Here is a 16,144-nt window from a genome sequence, read left to right as displayed (position 1 = left end):
TTAACAGGCACCGTTGTGACTGAGAGGTGCTTGTGTTTCGCCGGACAGGGCTGTTTCTGGGATGCAGCCACTCCTGTCCTGTTTACCTCAGATCTCCCGTTTCTCCACTAGAGGACACTCCGGCAGAAACAACAGCATGGCCCGCAGTCCTCACCAGTGAGAAATGTGTTTAGGAGTCAAATTTGACTAGACATAAGGAAAAATTTCTTCACCATGAATACTAAGGCACTGATACAGGTTGTCCAGGGAAGCTGTGGCTGCCCCATCCCTGGAGGGGTTCCAGGCCAGGTTGGATCTGGTGGGAGGTGTCCCTGCCCATGACAGGGGTGGAACTGGATGATCTTTAAGGTCCTTCCCAACTCAAACTATTCTATGATTCTATTATTTTAATTTGACTAATACTGATATGACTTCCATGGGCACAAGATGTGAATTAATGTGCATGTTAATGCTTAGCATTCTGTGTCTTCTTATGGCTTTGAACTGTTTTTGATTTTTGTGTTGGACAGACAGGCCCTGGTTTTGCTCAGTTTGAGTGGTCCTGATGGAGCAACCTTCATCTGTCTGACATCAAATTCAGCCGGTTCTGTGGCACTTCTCGTGCTCACGAATTACGTGGCATTTTTCCTACTGAGCTGCTAATAGCTGCGTGTCTCCTGGTTTGGTGTATTAGGATATTTACAGTGGCAATTGGTGTATATATCCTGCCAGGACTTAGATCTGCAGTCGTGCTGAGCACTCTGTAGGAGCAAACAGAAATGCACACATGCACAGTGTTCATTTAAAAAAAAAATAAATAAAGTAGCTGCATGCCCACAGTTAAAAAGGCAATGGATGAGCCCCTGGTTGCACTGTCTGCACTTCACAGCAGTCCGGAGGGTGGTCCGTCGGGATGGCCGATCTCTTGTTCAGCCTGGCTGTGGCACCCGGTATGCAAGTTTCTTCACTAAGTATTCAACAGTACAAGAGTTATGCTTTAATATCTCTAGTGTACAGACAGTTATTTTTCAGTGAAGAGAAGTTGCCTTATGCAGGCACCTTTCTGCCATCAGCAGATTCCAGTTTAGAGAGCATGATAAAGAAAGTATTATTATAGTTTATCGAGAAATTAAGCTTTTCTTTCATTTAATCTGATGGTATGTGCATGCATGCATTTTCTTTGAAGGTATTTTTAAAACTCTACATCTGATTTGAGGCCATCACTTCACCCAGAGGTCTTTGTCTGTCTCATATTTGCAGAAGTTCACCATTCTACTTTATTGATTTATTGTTGCTGCCCTGTTGGTGGGTAAGGGGCAGATAGTCCAAGAGGTTACGTGAGAGTACCCGAGGCAATTGGTGTGAAAGCTCAGTTTAGAATTCTAGTGCTCTTGACTGCACTACAGGTCTTCAAACAACCATAGCTCCCTCTCAACATAGAATCATAGAATAGTTTGGGTTGGAAGGGACCTTAAAGATCATCTACTTCCAACCTCCCTGCCATGAGCAAGGACACCTCCCACTGGATCAGGCTGCCCAAGGTCCATCCAACCTGGCCCCGAACACCTCCAGGGATGGGGCAGCCACAACCTCCCTGGGAAACCTGTTCCAAGGCCTCACTGCTCTCATCGTGAAGCAATTCCTCCTTACATCCAGTCTTACAACATGTCTTCTCGCAAATAATTTTGGTATCTTTAGTTTGTTTGATTGCACTGGTGTTCATATTTTAAGTTCAGCTGAAATCAGTGCTGCTTTCTAGTGGCTGAAAACCTTCAGTAGTAAAATGTCAGCCATAGGGGTATAAGACTCAGTGCAGCAAGAGATCTAGAACTTTCCTACTTTGTGGACAATTTCTTGTCCAGTAAACTACTGAGAGAGACCACGATAAGATTGTGTAATTGTTCTTTTTATATATTTGTTTGGGAATGTCCATTTATGAGATTATTCAGAAAAAGTCAAATTGGCCTTAGCTAATGGAGCTGCCTGTGGAGATCTGGGAGCAGTTTTTCCTGGTATTAGAGACTTAAACCTTTATCCTTGCTTTCCTCCACTAATTGATGCACTTACTGTATGCCCTGTTATTTATAAATAGACTAAACATTTATTTTTAATAAGCACAAGTGCTACAATACTCAGTGCTGTCTTTCACAGTATCTGTAAGGACAATTGTTTTTCCAGGCAGTATTGGCTGTTTCCCATTATGCTACTTAGCATGAGAGAGGGCAGCTGAACCGATGGCATGAAATTCACTAGTTTACCTTTACCTGTCTTTTTTTTATGACTTTCACCAAGTCTTGGAACTTCACAAACAGGATTGTGAGGGCCTTGTCCGCAAAAGCAGTAACAGAGTGCTCCTCTGTGATTTTGCTGTCACGCTGGAAAGGCAGTGCAGCACTTGGAAGGAAATGGTTTGAATAAGGTTCATCTTCTTCAGTGAGATCACACAGTAGTTCAGTACGGAGCCCAGTCCTGTATGGCTTACCCTACAGCATGGGTGCAGGTCTGGAAACAGAAGAATGAATAAAATGTAGAATTTGCGAGGGATGGAAGATGAATTTATAGGCACACAGCATTTAGCGTTTGCCGAGCGGGCTTAAGAATCCATTCCCCAGTAGTGGTATTTTCACTTGGCCTGGGCCAATTTTAAGTCGCTTGTCCTTAATGTACTTTCAGAGAGTATAATAGTAAATGCCTCTTCTTTTTTTTATTTTTTCATTTAATTAAAAAATAAAGTGCGCCTCATTTTTATTATTGCATTTGAGTGACGTATTAACCGCTTTCTTTTTCATCCCTTCTTTTTGTTATACTTAGATATTTGTCTTCCTTTACACTCAATATAAGATATGTGAAGTTTCAGCTAGTATTCCTTAGCTGTTTGAGTAAAAAAACCAGTATTATCCAAATGGTGTCGGTGCTAGAGGCTGAGCTCTCCACAGGAGTGTGTGAGTCCTAAATATCTTGCAGGGAGTACTGAGCTCCTTCTGCGGGGGGAGGCCCATCGACCTGCCGACCGAGTCAGCAGCTGGGGAGATGCGGGGTATGGATGAGGCCAGGGAGATGAGTCTGTGTGGGCTGTAAACACAGGAACCAGAGGAGCTGCCTTAGCTTTAAGGCTTCAGAATCAGCTTTAAGGCTTCAGAATTTGCCCTTCACTTTGTGGGATAAAGAACATTTCTCAAGCCCTCCGTTCTGTGGCCTTGTGTAAGAGCTTGGGTGCTTTTAACACAGAATCGATGCGTGAGGGAGGAGTTGATACAAACTAATGATAGATACGTCCTTCATGTGATCGAGTGCCTCCCCCAGTGGCATGCAAATGATACCAAACCAGTTGTGGTTTGTGTTTTAATCCTAAGCTTGTTGCCCATTGATATTCCGTGCTTGAAATTCTGTTGTGGGCCAAGTCACTTGTGTTTGAAAACTTCTTTGTGATTTTCAGATGGAATGGGGTGTTTTATCATAGTGATTTCACTAGAAAGAAGCATTATAGGGAACAAAATTCTGTTTTAAATTGAAAGTATAATTTTAGTTTACAGTGATTTTCACTGTGTAAATTTTTGTCTGGAGGACTAATAAAAGAATGTAGATTTTCTACCATCACAAAGAGAACTATTCATTTGTATGTGCATATAGGTATATCCATTTATTTAAAGGGGAAGTGGGGGCAGGGAATAAAGAAGAGCCAGCCCAGGATTCACTTGTCTGGTTTGTTTTTCTAAGGCAGCTTTGAACTGTGTTTCTTAGCCCCTGGCATTTTAGATAGAATCTTCAAGCATTGGATAAATGGAAAGAAGAAAATCTTTAAGATGGATTTCAACTATATTTTAGTGATTAGTTATTATTTCTTTCATCAGTGAACAGTTTAACAAGCGTAGGATAGAGTTGCAGTGCGTTCTTTCGGAAATAGAAGTCAGAATATATTTAAGTATTTCTGTTTCATTCAGAAATACTTTTTTCCAAGCAGTTTTAGTTCCTGAGGTTCAAACAGGCAGTCCAGGTCAGCTTTTTATTTGGGCGTAACAGGTAGGATTGGCAGAAAGCATTCCTTTGGCTGATGAAGGAAAATACACATCAAAATACTGGTTGTGGTTTGTCCTAGTGGGGAGGGTTTACACTGCGTTGTTTTTTTAAGTTCGTTCATAAGGATTTCAAGTGCTGATATTAAACTGTGATGGGCTAAAGTTACACGGAGCAGAGGTGGTAAAGCTGGCATTAAATCATCTCTGCTGTTAAAGCTCTGCATTATTTCTGATTCTGCTTTTCCTATTAACTAATAATAATACTTTAACAGAAGAAATGTATGGAAGTGAGTACTTTGGTCCAGGACGTTGGATTTCACCCAATAACTCTTGCACCAAATTAATAAATTATGATTTAACTAGGATCGTATTTTTCTAGGAGATAATCAGGTTTGATTTAAAAACTTAAGATGATTGAGAGTCGACTATATCCTAAGTATATTATGCTCGTCATTAATTACTCTTGGCATTAAAAATATCATTTTACTCTTACCTGAACTCATGCAGTTTCAGCTTCCAAATATTAGCTGTTACTGGCCATTATCAGAAATCTTCTCAGTCAGGTACTTCCACGCTGTGATCCCATTATATTTTTACTTTCCCCAACGTGAAGTAAGTTGTGCTGTCTCCATGATGAGGCAGGTTTCTCTGACCTCGTATCTTCTGCTTTACAAGTCTTGCAGTTTGTCAGATGTCCTGTGTGAAGGTCTCGCTTCTCTCCTGGAGTGTTGTGTACAGAAAACCAAGAGTTGTAACTAATTGATGTTCATATTATTTCACTGTATTACTTGGTATTGATGACTGACTTGTATAAATCAGTCAGAGTTTTCCCCTGATTTGGTGTTATTTCAGAAGCAAACAGTTTATTGTGTCCCAGTTAACTAAAACAGGGCAAAGTAACAGGACAGGTGAGTTGTTCCTTTCCTGTATGTCTTGCCTGACCATGTTAGGTACAATGAGGCATGTGTGTAAATGACTGTTGTTAAACTGTGCATATTTTTCTGCACCAACCATCTGACAATGAGATGAAAACATTATTTTGAACTTTCTGTTTAGTCTGCTAATTTTTTAATTTGCCCAGCATACTTGTGTCATTGGGTAGGTGGTGCTTCTGAAGGTGCCACAGATGCCGAACCCTGATAAAATCCACCCTATCTTGTTAACGAACACACGAACAGTTGTTCCCCATCTGCTGCCTCTGTCTGAAAGGTTAGGAAGCCCTTCCTTCTTGATCACAAAGGACATAATTATTGTCTGTAGAGGAGTCCAGTACAAAGACAGTTCATCCAGTCTGACCGCTGCTACACTGCAGGCCACCAAAGATTAACAGCTGCTTCTCCTTTGATTAGGTTAGGTAATAACAGTTACTTTAGTTAATAATTGGATGGATTCCCAGGCCATGTAATTCAGGTTTAGGCTGTCATTTTTTGCTGGCATGTAGCTGAGCTGTATTATTGGAACGGAGCCTGTAATCCTATTAGTCAGTTGTCACTCAAACCATAGGAGAGGAGAGAGGGGGAATTCAAATCCGTGGAGGTGTTGTAACAGGTAGGTAAATGAGTCAGGATGCTTGCCCAGTGTGCAGGCAGCTTTCTTCATTGTTTGTCATCATTTAAAAAAAAAAGGATTAATTTTAAGTCTCTTAAAAATTTAATTCATTATTAATCCATAAAATGGTTACAAGATTTGTTTAATTTATTGCTGTTTCTGTTTACTTTGCCCCACATGCATTAGTGTACATGGTCTCTGCTAAAGTTACTTGATTTGTGCACTCTTCTGCTGAAATTGGTTGCTGGGTGCTCTAAATGACAAGTTAGTAATGGTCTGGAGATTAAGAACGCGTACTTAGTATCATACCAGCTGTGTTGGCTTTCCTCCTGTACAAACACAGCCACTGTATTTCACAGTGATACGAACTTGAGGGGGAGAGGGAAAACGAGACTCTCTTCCTGTGCTGGTTTTGAGTGCTCTATCTGCCGTTCTGAAGACTGGAGCTCTGTGGTTGTTTTGTAATGGCTAAGACACATCCAGGTGGCATCCCCAAGGTGTTGGTGCCGCCTCCTCTTTGTTAAGAAATGCGTAGATGACAGCACTAATCACTTTTGCTTACTTGTTCATTAGTCCCTGCGCTCTTGAGTGACCAGGTAACTTCAGAGCCTCAAAATCCTTTTGTACTTACAAATCAAACTGTTTAAAAATCTGAAAGTGGTTGGGAATATCTGAAAATACTTATGAGCAGGTCAAGTTTTCATACGGTGTTCGAAACCCAAATGTTTATGTAATTTCTTTAATTCAACAGCTAGTAATCCTATTGTATCGATTGTCTTTGTGGAATAACCTTCCCAGTATCATTTCTGTAGTCAAATTATGAAATGGGTTTCACAAATGCCTAGCTAGTAACTTGGGAGACTAAGTTAGAAGTCTGTAGGACACGTGGAAATGTGCCATGCTGGTTCTTTTCAAATAGGGATTTAATATTTACTTCCCGGAGGACCTGTCATTTTTCATACTCACATGGTGCCTGATCTGCTCCGCACCTTGGATGCACCCAGAGTATAAGTCGTAGATACTGGAATGGGTCTTTCCTTCTGAGACAGATTCTGATGGGGACCAATTTAAATAAGAATATTATGTAAGTAATGGCTTTGAGTAACTTACCTGCCTCAGGCTACTTCTTCTGAATTTCTTCTGTTTTAATATGTATCAGCTGATGCAAAGCTTTAGCACTACTGATCAAGGAGAGAGGTTGGATCATATTTTGAAGGATATAGGTTAATTTTGGAATTTTGGAATCAGACAAATTGGGTCAGGTAGCCTGCTCCAATATGTTTATGCTTTAAGAAAGATTTCTTTAAATGCATTTATAAATACTTCAGAATCTGAATATTGCCTGAAGTACGAATTCATTCAGACATATTTTAAAGTCCTTTGGCATTATTTGGCTGCTGTACTTCAGAGATAGAATTACAATATTTTTCAGCAGTGGGGAGGTGTAATACTGTTCATCCTTTATGCACAGCTCATCAGTATGAGATCCCATATTGTGGATAGCTGAGGGAATTGCCTGCTCAAGCCCCTTTCTCACCACTTCCTCTGGTACCACAGAATCCACTCTGAAAGTGTTCAGGTGACGCTTCTGCTCCTTTGTGGACAGGGCATGATTCGCGCTCGGTTGTCATGACCCCCACTGGCCAAGGCCAAGCCAAGCAGCGGTGCCGGAACCTGGGATTCCTGACCGCAGGACCTTGGCCTGGGTACTGGGTACCAGCAGTTGCTTTGGTACCATCAACATTGCCTTTCAATACATGGGTTAAAAGCTCTCGGAGCTCTCTGTCTGAAAAGAATCCTTGGAGATAAATATATTGAATACCATGCCAAAAGCAGTGTATTCCTAATCCCTAAGAGGCAGTTTTATAGACTTTTTTAAGCACGGTGAACAAATACAGAGCTCATGTATCTTTCTGAGCTTTGCTGCTGATTTGTTTCTTCTTTTTATTTAAGTTTTTCCTCTCTCTTCTGTGCACATAGCTAGGGATTTATTTCCTTGATGAGTAAGTGTCAAAATGCTGATCAATTTTTATGAGCAATGTAGAGGGAAGAGTAATAAGACATAAAGCTAAGTCATATAAATCTGAAAGAGATTACAAACTTGCTTCTGCTTGATAGAAAACTCTCACAGTAAAGTTCTTCAGCATACGAATTGTATTTTGCAAAGTATATTTGTATTCTAGCAAAGTATTAGACAAAATTAAAGAAGCACTCTGAAAAAAGTGACGCTAAAAAGAAATGATGCTCCAGATTGCTGTGAAAGGAGACCATGACATTGTAGTTTCTTTTGTTGTGGCTCTGGGACTGATTTTGGGGGAAAAAATTAAAGTTCCTTTCTGGACACTTCATTCCTAGGTATTTATAGAGAAAAGAGCAGTTCTAGGGGAAAATCACTGGTAAAAATTAAAAAACCCCAAAAACCAAAAAAAACCCAAAACAAAAAGAAAGGAAGGGCTTAGCATCAGTGAATGCGTAGAACTGAGAAAAAAATGGAGTGGGGAAATGCAACAGTGTATGATTTCAAGAATGGAGAAATTACTGAGGGGAGTAACAAAATGAATGGAATAAAATGGGATATAGCTCAGAGTAATGGGGTGAAATAGAGAAAGGGCATATTTGGTCTCAGCGACAGCAAAGAGGACTTTGCCACAAGAACTAGTAGGTTGTGGCGTCCTCTCCCATGAGAAACAGGGAAAGTGATAAGTGGAAAAAGGAATCTGCAAGAGATCTATTTGATGCAAACAAAATTGAGGAACAAGCCTGGAGGTTGTCTCCTTTTGGAAAGGTTTGTAAAAAAGAGGAATTACCCACCTAGCTGTGGGTAATTGTGTGCATTCTTTAAATCATACACAAAGCAATAAAGTGTAGCTGCAAAGAGAAAAGCAACAGATAAAGATTCACTTTATTAAAATCCCTGTAACAGTATGTCAGCACCGAAAAAAACTCTGTTCAACTGTATTACCTCTGTAGTATTTGATATGTATATACGGTCTTTGAAAAAGATAGCACTCAAGAGTTTCAGCTTCTGCTCTAAGAACACTGTGCACTGGCAGTGAAATGCTCCTTTTCAAAGGTGTTCAATGTGATAATTTTATGTATTAAGAATTTTTTACATTGACGATTGACTTTCAGGTGTACCTTTTATGTTGGAATTGCTCTAATCTGTGTTTGCTCTCTTCTGTGTTGGTGTCTATTTAGAACACAGCGGACCAGATAGTATTTCGGGCTGCAGGAGGACTGACTGCCCTTGAAAGTGTTCTTCAAGCAGTGACTTCTCCTACCAATCTGAACGCGGTTTCACGAGTTCCTTCTAAGTAAGTGTGGTCAGTCCTTCATTTGCTGCTTAGAATCACCAGAAGATTTATTTTACAGCTGCTGCTTCACTGCTTCTTCTTCTCATAGCCCGGTGTTGAACTTCAAAGAATAATAAAGTGCTCTACTGTACGCTACCTTGGAAGGTGAAAGACATAGCCCACATTGCAGTCTCCACTGTCTAGGCATCTGGAAGCTCTGTAGTTTGGAAATTAGACATCAGGTGGCATATGATTTAGCACAGGATCTTGGTTTCTAAAGCCAACCACTCTTGCAGTTTCTTTCTGCAAAGGTCTAACTGTGCTTGAGCCTGACTTGCAGAGGAAGAGTGGCAAGAAAACCCAGTGCTGTATGTATGATGCGGAACCTCCTCTTTTGCCCTGCTAGTGGTCGTCTTTCTGGTAGAGGAGAACATACTTGGTGCAGAAGCTGCAACTCGACTATTGAGAGCCAGCAGCCCTTTCAGAGTGGGGACTGAGTGTAAACAGGGGGAAACAGGCACAAATGTGGCTGGTTTAGAGAAATCACATTAACGCGTGCTAGTATGGTCTTGCTGGAAGTGCTTATAAATACTTCAAATGCATTGCATTAAATACAAAATGTTTGAGAGAATTTAAAAAAATGGATAATCATACAATAGATTGAGCTTTTTAAAGGAAGAAAATTTGTATCATGTTTCTTCTCATTTAGTTTTTGAAATGAGTTTGAAATTATTTTTCTTTCTTTTGAGCGAATAAGATTTCCATTCTGACTTGTTAAACTTTTGATATAGCGAAGGGGCAGTTTTCTCTGCTTAAAGACAAAGCATTCTTTTCCCTGTGGAAAGAAATTGAATTCAGACCTTCCATTAGTTGCCCTCCAGCCCACCCCTAGTCAAACGTGCTTAGCTAAAGGACACTACTGTACTTTACATTGTTTGTGTGCTTTTGCAATGTTTAACCATTTGTACTCATCTTAAATTAGGAATTTGTCTGTTGTTTTGTGTTGAGGATAAGCTGTTTACAAGGAGGTGAGGAGATTACAAGGGGCTATTATCTACATCTCTCTTTCTCCAAAATCCTGGCAGTATGGTGCAGCTCAGAACTTTAATCCTATGTCTACAAGATAAAGCTTTATTATCAAAAGATTTAACAATATGCCTGTTGTTTTGTACTGCTGTCCAGATTGGTGGTTAGACTGGCAGGGCTGCAAATGCTGTGAAAAAGATGTGACATTTATGAGACAGATGATACATTTGGTGTCGAGGCAGTTTTCCTCCCCTTGAAATAAATTACTGAAAAAGGAAAAGAGAAAGCAATGGATTATGGTAGGGTTTATTACTAGTGTTAACATACAAATTGGTGTCCGGCTGCATTATTTCTTAAAGTAGCATTTTTACTTTGCCTGACTTTGTTCAGTTCTCCACCAAATCAGATGTATTCAGCAGAATCTCAAGAGTTCTCAGGGTTTTGTGCTATTTTTCTTATGTTTCTACTGAAAAGCAAAGGGGAACTGCACAGCAAAACAATTCAATGACTTTAAGATCAAGATCAGAACATGAGTCTCATCCCTGGTCTTGCCTTGCATGTTTGCTATGGGCAGCTGATTTGTGCCATGGCATGTGACTGGGCTTGAGAACTGTAACAGATCTGCTAAAAATGGGGTGTGTAGGGTTTGTTTTGTTAACATTTATGAAATACTTTGAGTTTCTTGGGTGAGCAGCGTTTTTAAATAGAAATAAGCAGTACTTGTTTAAGGAACAAAGGAGAGATTTTGTTACCAGTTAAGACATTATTTAAGTCAGTCTTACTATAATGTATCTTCTGTATCCATACAATTTCTTGAATCATTTATTTAAAGCCAATATTATCAGGGTAAAAAAGTTTAAACCATAATTATGTATGTATTAAAAGCAGAATATAGTACCTGCATAATAATATGGGTGGCATTGATACAAATGACATTTCTCAGTAAGAACTACTTTGAGCTGAGAGCTGTTTTTACAGCTTTGTAACTTTTCCTTGGGTTTATGACTGTACATTTCATAAGCTGGGCTGTTACTGTTCATGCAGTCCTATAGCATCACTCAGATTTTTTTATGTAAAGTGTAAAACAAGCTTTCTTATATTTTTGTAAGGTTATTCCCTCTAGAGAATTGCTGATTGAGATGTAGCAGTTGGTATAAAGATAGTCTAAAGAGAATGACCTCTTTGCGAGTTCAACATCTGAAACCTGCAGCATCTGTCTCTTTCCTTGAGGTATTCTCGCTGTCTGTCTCGGAGCTGGATTTCAAGCACTCAGAGCTCAAAAATAAAGCGATATTGCCCTCCTGTGCAATATAGGGACATGTTTTAGTGTTTCCAGTTGCTGTGTGAACTTTTAGGAAACTTTTGGACTGGGAGCTTCTGTGGAAGTCTTCGCGATCCCATCACTCCTGTAAATGCTGGCGTAAATTAGTTGTTTGCATGTTGCTTGCCCTGCAATATTAATTTGTAAGTACAGTAACAGTTCAGAATGAAACTCCGGTCTGGCTTTGGAAGTGGCTCGAAGGCAGTTGATGCTGGTTTTCTCTTTTCTCTATTAATTGCATTAGACTGCAGCCGGGGCCAATTTTTTAACTGGATATCTTTAAAAAATGTAAAACACAGACAAAATAGTGATTGATTATGAATCTCTGAGGGTTTCTGACTGTGCAGTAGGCCCCATGAGTGAAGTATAAGGACCTTTATGGTCTTCCAAGAGTTAAAATTGGTATTTATACCTTAAAATCAATTTTTGTTGTTGTTTCCGTCCATATTCTTACCATGCTGGTTTTTCAATTGTTCCTCTCTGCAGCCATTCTGTGCCCCATGTTTCAGTAAGAGGTCACCTCCTACTTTTTCTCAACTCAGCTTTTAAATACCAATACTGATGGCCTGGTTTTCCCATCAGAGTGTGCCATGTAATACTCTGACTGGTTAAAAAGGAGCAGTTCACTACTTGATTATCACATCCTAAATGTGATATTTCATTTTATATTTTTATATATTTATATTACTTCACTGCCAATGTGACCTGTTTGGGTTAATTTCTTCATTGATAATGAAAATCATCTATAATCTTCAGAAATTGAAAGTAATCTGAAAAAAGTTTACACTTGAAACAGCTTCATTGTTATATGTTGATGATGGTTTTTATAAAGCAAAAAAGTGGTGATTTTTCACCTACAGATCCTGGTGCACTATGGTGGATTAGTTTTGTGTGATTGGGCAATGTGGCTGCCTTGGTATTTTGGATAAAGTTTACAGTTTGTCAGCTTGTTTATACGGGACAAATAGAGGAACGTAAAGATGTGCTAGCGTAAAAGAAAATCACACACATACTTATAAACTGTTGAGATCTAGCTTGACAATATTGATTAAAATGAATCCCTTTCCTGTTTCTTTGTACTCATGTAAAATAAATATAACGTACAGATCCATATTTTTGTCTAATTAAAAGACAAATTTCTTTTTTGGCTCAAAGTTTGTGGACCATAAGGAGTGTTTTTATAATTGGATTTGCTCTGGAGGAAAGCCTTACATCAGAGGGCAGACTTCTTACATGGTTTGAGTATACACACCGTCTAACACAGCTTTAAAGCTGATTTGCGGGTGTGATACAAAGTTTAGAGCAACATCAGTTATTGATAAACACCTGCTTTACGCGAGGCTTATCCTATATTATTTCATCAGATCCTGATATCTCTGGAGAGAGAAGTTTGGAAATTAAGAGCAGTCAGAACTTCCAACAGGGGAAAATAATAGTAACAAATGCATTGAGTTTTTCATTCCAGAGAGTTTAAGTGGTGGTTACATAAAGTTCTGGCTTGATGTTCACAGCACCGCGCTTGTCTCAGCGGCCTTGTGCAGAAATGGTGACAGTTGACAGCTGTTGTTCTCTTAATAAGATTAAAGTAAAGAAATTAGTTGTGCTGTCTTTAATCTGCCATTTAACACTGCGAACCACCTGGGGACAGCTTCTGTCCTGACACTTCCCATTTGGAATTAGAAAAAATGGTGGAACTGAATCGTAGTTCAGAGCGTGCCGTGATGAGAATGTGCTCAGGCGAGCTGTAGTTAGCAAGCTTGTGTTACCAATTAAAGGAACCCTCTTTATTGTTGTGAAAAATTAATTTGACATCCATTTGCTTACACCGCCTTTTCAGATGCATTATTTGAGTCTCTGAAAATGCCAGTGTTTTTTCTGACATGAGATTCATTTGGGAAATACAAGAGCACGTTGCATTACTGCAGTAGGATTTGTTCTATATATGAAGTGGGAAGTTTCTGTGTTTTCAAATGTAAAAGAAATGATCCTCGTAGGAATACGAGTCCCATATATCAAAAGACATGATTGCAGTGAATTAACTAAATCACCTCAGAAACTCTGAAATGCTGTCAAAATTATAGGTTAACCTACCAAGTTCAAATTGGACACTTTGGGGAAATTATGATGTTTATATTTAAATAGAATTAATCTTCATCTCAGAGTAGCTGATAAAATGACAAGTGCTGATTTAAAGCATCCTCTTGACTGAAAACTTTTCAATATAATTTCATATCTCTCTGTCTCCCTGTAAATGCATTTACAAGAGGAATCATCTTACATGAAAAGTAAAAGTAGGTTCCTAATGAACCATTTTTTCACCATTACCGAGGAAAATGAAATAAATACCTTTACATAGTCAGGATGAGAAAAGAGATTCCTGTGGCAAGTCGCATGAATCTACTTGAATCTTGTATAGGTGTTATCCTTGCAGGCAAAAATGGGGTGAAATAGGTGAGAATTAACCTGCCTCCGATCAATCAGTGATGATTTGATGTTGTTTCCATGTCGTAGGAACTACAGATTAAAACTGATTTAATTAGACAGTAGGGTAAAAATTACCAGTACAGTAAAGTCAGCATAACTGGTAATTTGGTGATACGTGGACCATTAACAAAGGAAAGATATAATTGTTCATTATGTTTTTACAGATCAAACCAGTGAAGTAATGCTTTTTTTAAAAAAAAATCAAAATTATTTCTCAAGCTGAAGAAAAGACGATCCAGAAATACAAATGAGGACAATTTACTCTAGATTTTCTGACCTCTGAGCATTTCCAGCTCTTCCCAGCTTGGGAACTACAATGTTCGTGTGTAAGCTGCTTCCATTTCCAGTCGGGGGAGCCACGCTAAGTAACCTGATGCCCCAGCAGTGGCCACAGCAATCAGTAAAGCAGCCTTCCTTCTTGTGTAAATAACTATGTTCTCTCAAGAAATAGTTTAGGAGAAAAATAAAGCTTAAAATCCTTATAAGTATGTTGAATTAGTAAGCAGCTTATGATATGAAATATCAGCGTTGGTTTCCATAGGGTAACTTGTCTGTTGCAGTCCCACTTCTGCATGACCTTTTGACAGCCCTCACCAGTTATTTTCTTCCATGGGGCTTATGTTTTTTTACATGTTAAAAAAGACCCAATAAAGTAGTTTACTTTAGACAAACAACTTGAATTTCCAGCCATCTTTAGTGTTTTATATATCTATGATGCCTTTGTGTTCTGTGTCTGTGTACATCTTTGTACCGTAATAGTCAGAGCTTTTGTCCTAGCAAAGTTCAAGAAATGAATTCTGTGTTTATTCTGAAATAGTATTGTCCATGATCAGATTGATCTTCTCTGGGAGTATGGTCTCTAGGAGTGGTCCCAGCTTTCCTCAAACTCTGTTTTGAAAGGAACGCTTTAATTGGAGCAGGTAGAAATTACTGCACATGATGCAAAGAATAATTGGGAATGTTTTGTGCATCTGGAGCTTTCCACGCCTTGTGGTGTTTATGATTTTTGGTTTCTACGGTTGCAAACCTGTCAGCTCTTCCTGGCAGCTGTAAGTGTAGGTCAGTTGATGCTGTTGAGTTTCCACTCGCACTTAGAGGCTCTCTGCAGTAATGACTCGCAAAGGACAGGAGAAATCTTTGGACAGGAATTTCACCTACTCGGTTTTGCTTGCTCTGTACAAATTGCTCAGTCCTCTCTCTTCCTTGCATTAGTTCACAGCTGCTGCACAACAGCCACTCTCAAAAGCTGTCCTGGTATACAGTGAAATACTGCAAATTACTTCACACTGGATTTTTTTCTTGAAGGTTGTGCTGGGAAAGGGACCTTATACCCAAATGCCTTGTGTGATATGAATATAAGCCACTAGAAAATAATATTACATATCCAAATCATGCAATTTGTATTAAATATTTGCTGAGAGTGCAGGTATGAATTTACTGAGAATGCATGTATATCATTTTTATACTTACGAAAATACTGTTACTATCACATATCACAAGGAAATTTCAGGCTTTGCAAACTTGCATATTCTGATGAATGTTATCTAGATATAAACCAAGTTTCGAATATGGAAAAGTCCAGTAGCCATAGAGTGTGTGACTTCTGATAAGCGTAACTATTGTTTTGAAGTTATGAATTATTTAATTGATTTCATGTAAATTTTTGGTTCTATTTGGAATCCCGAGTGTAAGAGAACAAATGAGAATTGCTCAAAGTAATGTGCTTCCATTTATTTGCTTTTAATTTACCAAAGGAAAAAGTAACATTCTTATTTTGCTTTCTCCTTGCCTCTCGTTTTTAGGTCCCTCTGCAATGCAGTGAATGCTTACTGCCTCGCCTGCAGTAACTGCGCAGAAAACTGCACCTATGTTCTTTTTACTAATAAGATTACTTTTCTGATGGACCTGTTGATACACCAGTTTACGGTACGTAAAATGCCTGGTTTAATTATGTGTGTTTCACAAACATATTAGAGCATTTACAGTGTCTGAACACCAGGAGATATATGAGAATAAAGACTCAAAAGAATAATATTCTTTTGTTGTATGTATTTGATAATTGTATCTACTGTACTACTTACAAATAAGTGTGCTTGCTTCTGCTGATAAATGCTGCAAAAGTGTATGTACGTGGAACTCTAGTGAGTGGACAGAGTTCTGTCCTTAATGTTTTCTGAGGTTTTCTTCTGCAATTCACCCTATGCTAATACTTAAGTATAGAATATTATGAGTTGATCACATGTGCTTGGTTCTTATGTGTTTCAATATCAGGAATACTAGCTAAGTCATTATGTTACTGTAGTTTAGTTTGCTAAAGTGTTTAAATAGCATGAGTCTTTAACTGTGAAAGTTTTAATTTTCCAATGTTTCATTTCATTTGAAATGTCATTAAATATTTTATTTGAAAACTCATTTTTAATTCATAGTGACCTGCTCATCATAAGATATTTAGTCTTGGTTTTCTACTTATAAATTGT

At 38.8% G+C, this 16,144-nt stretch overlaps 1 protein-coding gene across 1 annotated transcript in view; it reads left to right on the top strand.

Annotated features, from left to right (window-relative positions):
* The window catches only part of SCAPER (S-phase cyclin A associated protein in the ER), a 140,925-nt gene that overhangs the window by 81,481 nt on the left and 43,300 nt on the right, over nucleotides 1-16,144 (top strand). Inside the window, exons 24-25 of the mRNA XM_069867284.1 lie at nucleotides 8,742-8,857; nucleotides 15,470-15,593. Coding sequence (XP_069723385.1) covers nucleotides 8,742-8,857; nucleotides 15,470-15,593 — 240 coding nt within the window. The remainder of the gene's footprint in view (nucleotides 1-8,741; nucleotides 8,858-15,469; nucleotides 15,594-16,144) is intronic.

This window comes from Phaenicophaeus curvirostris, chromosome 12 (genome assembly GCF_032191515.1).
Source record: "Phaenicophaeus curvirostris isolate KB17595 chromosome 12, BPBGC_Pcur_1.0, whole genome shotgun sequence".
In the NCBI taxonomy this organism is placed as follows: domain Eukaryota; kingdom Metazoa; phylum Chordata; class Aves; order Cuculiformes; family Cuculidae; genus Phaenicophaeus; species Phaenicophaeus curvirostris.
This window is presented reverse-complemented; position numbering and strand designations above follow the sequence as displayed.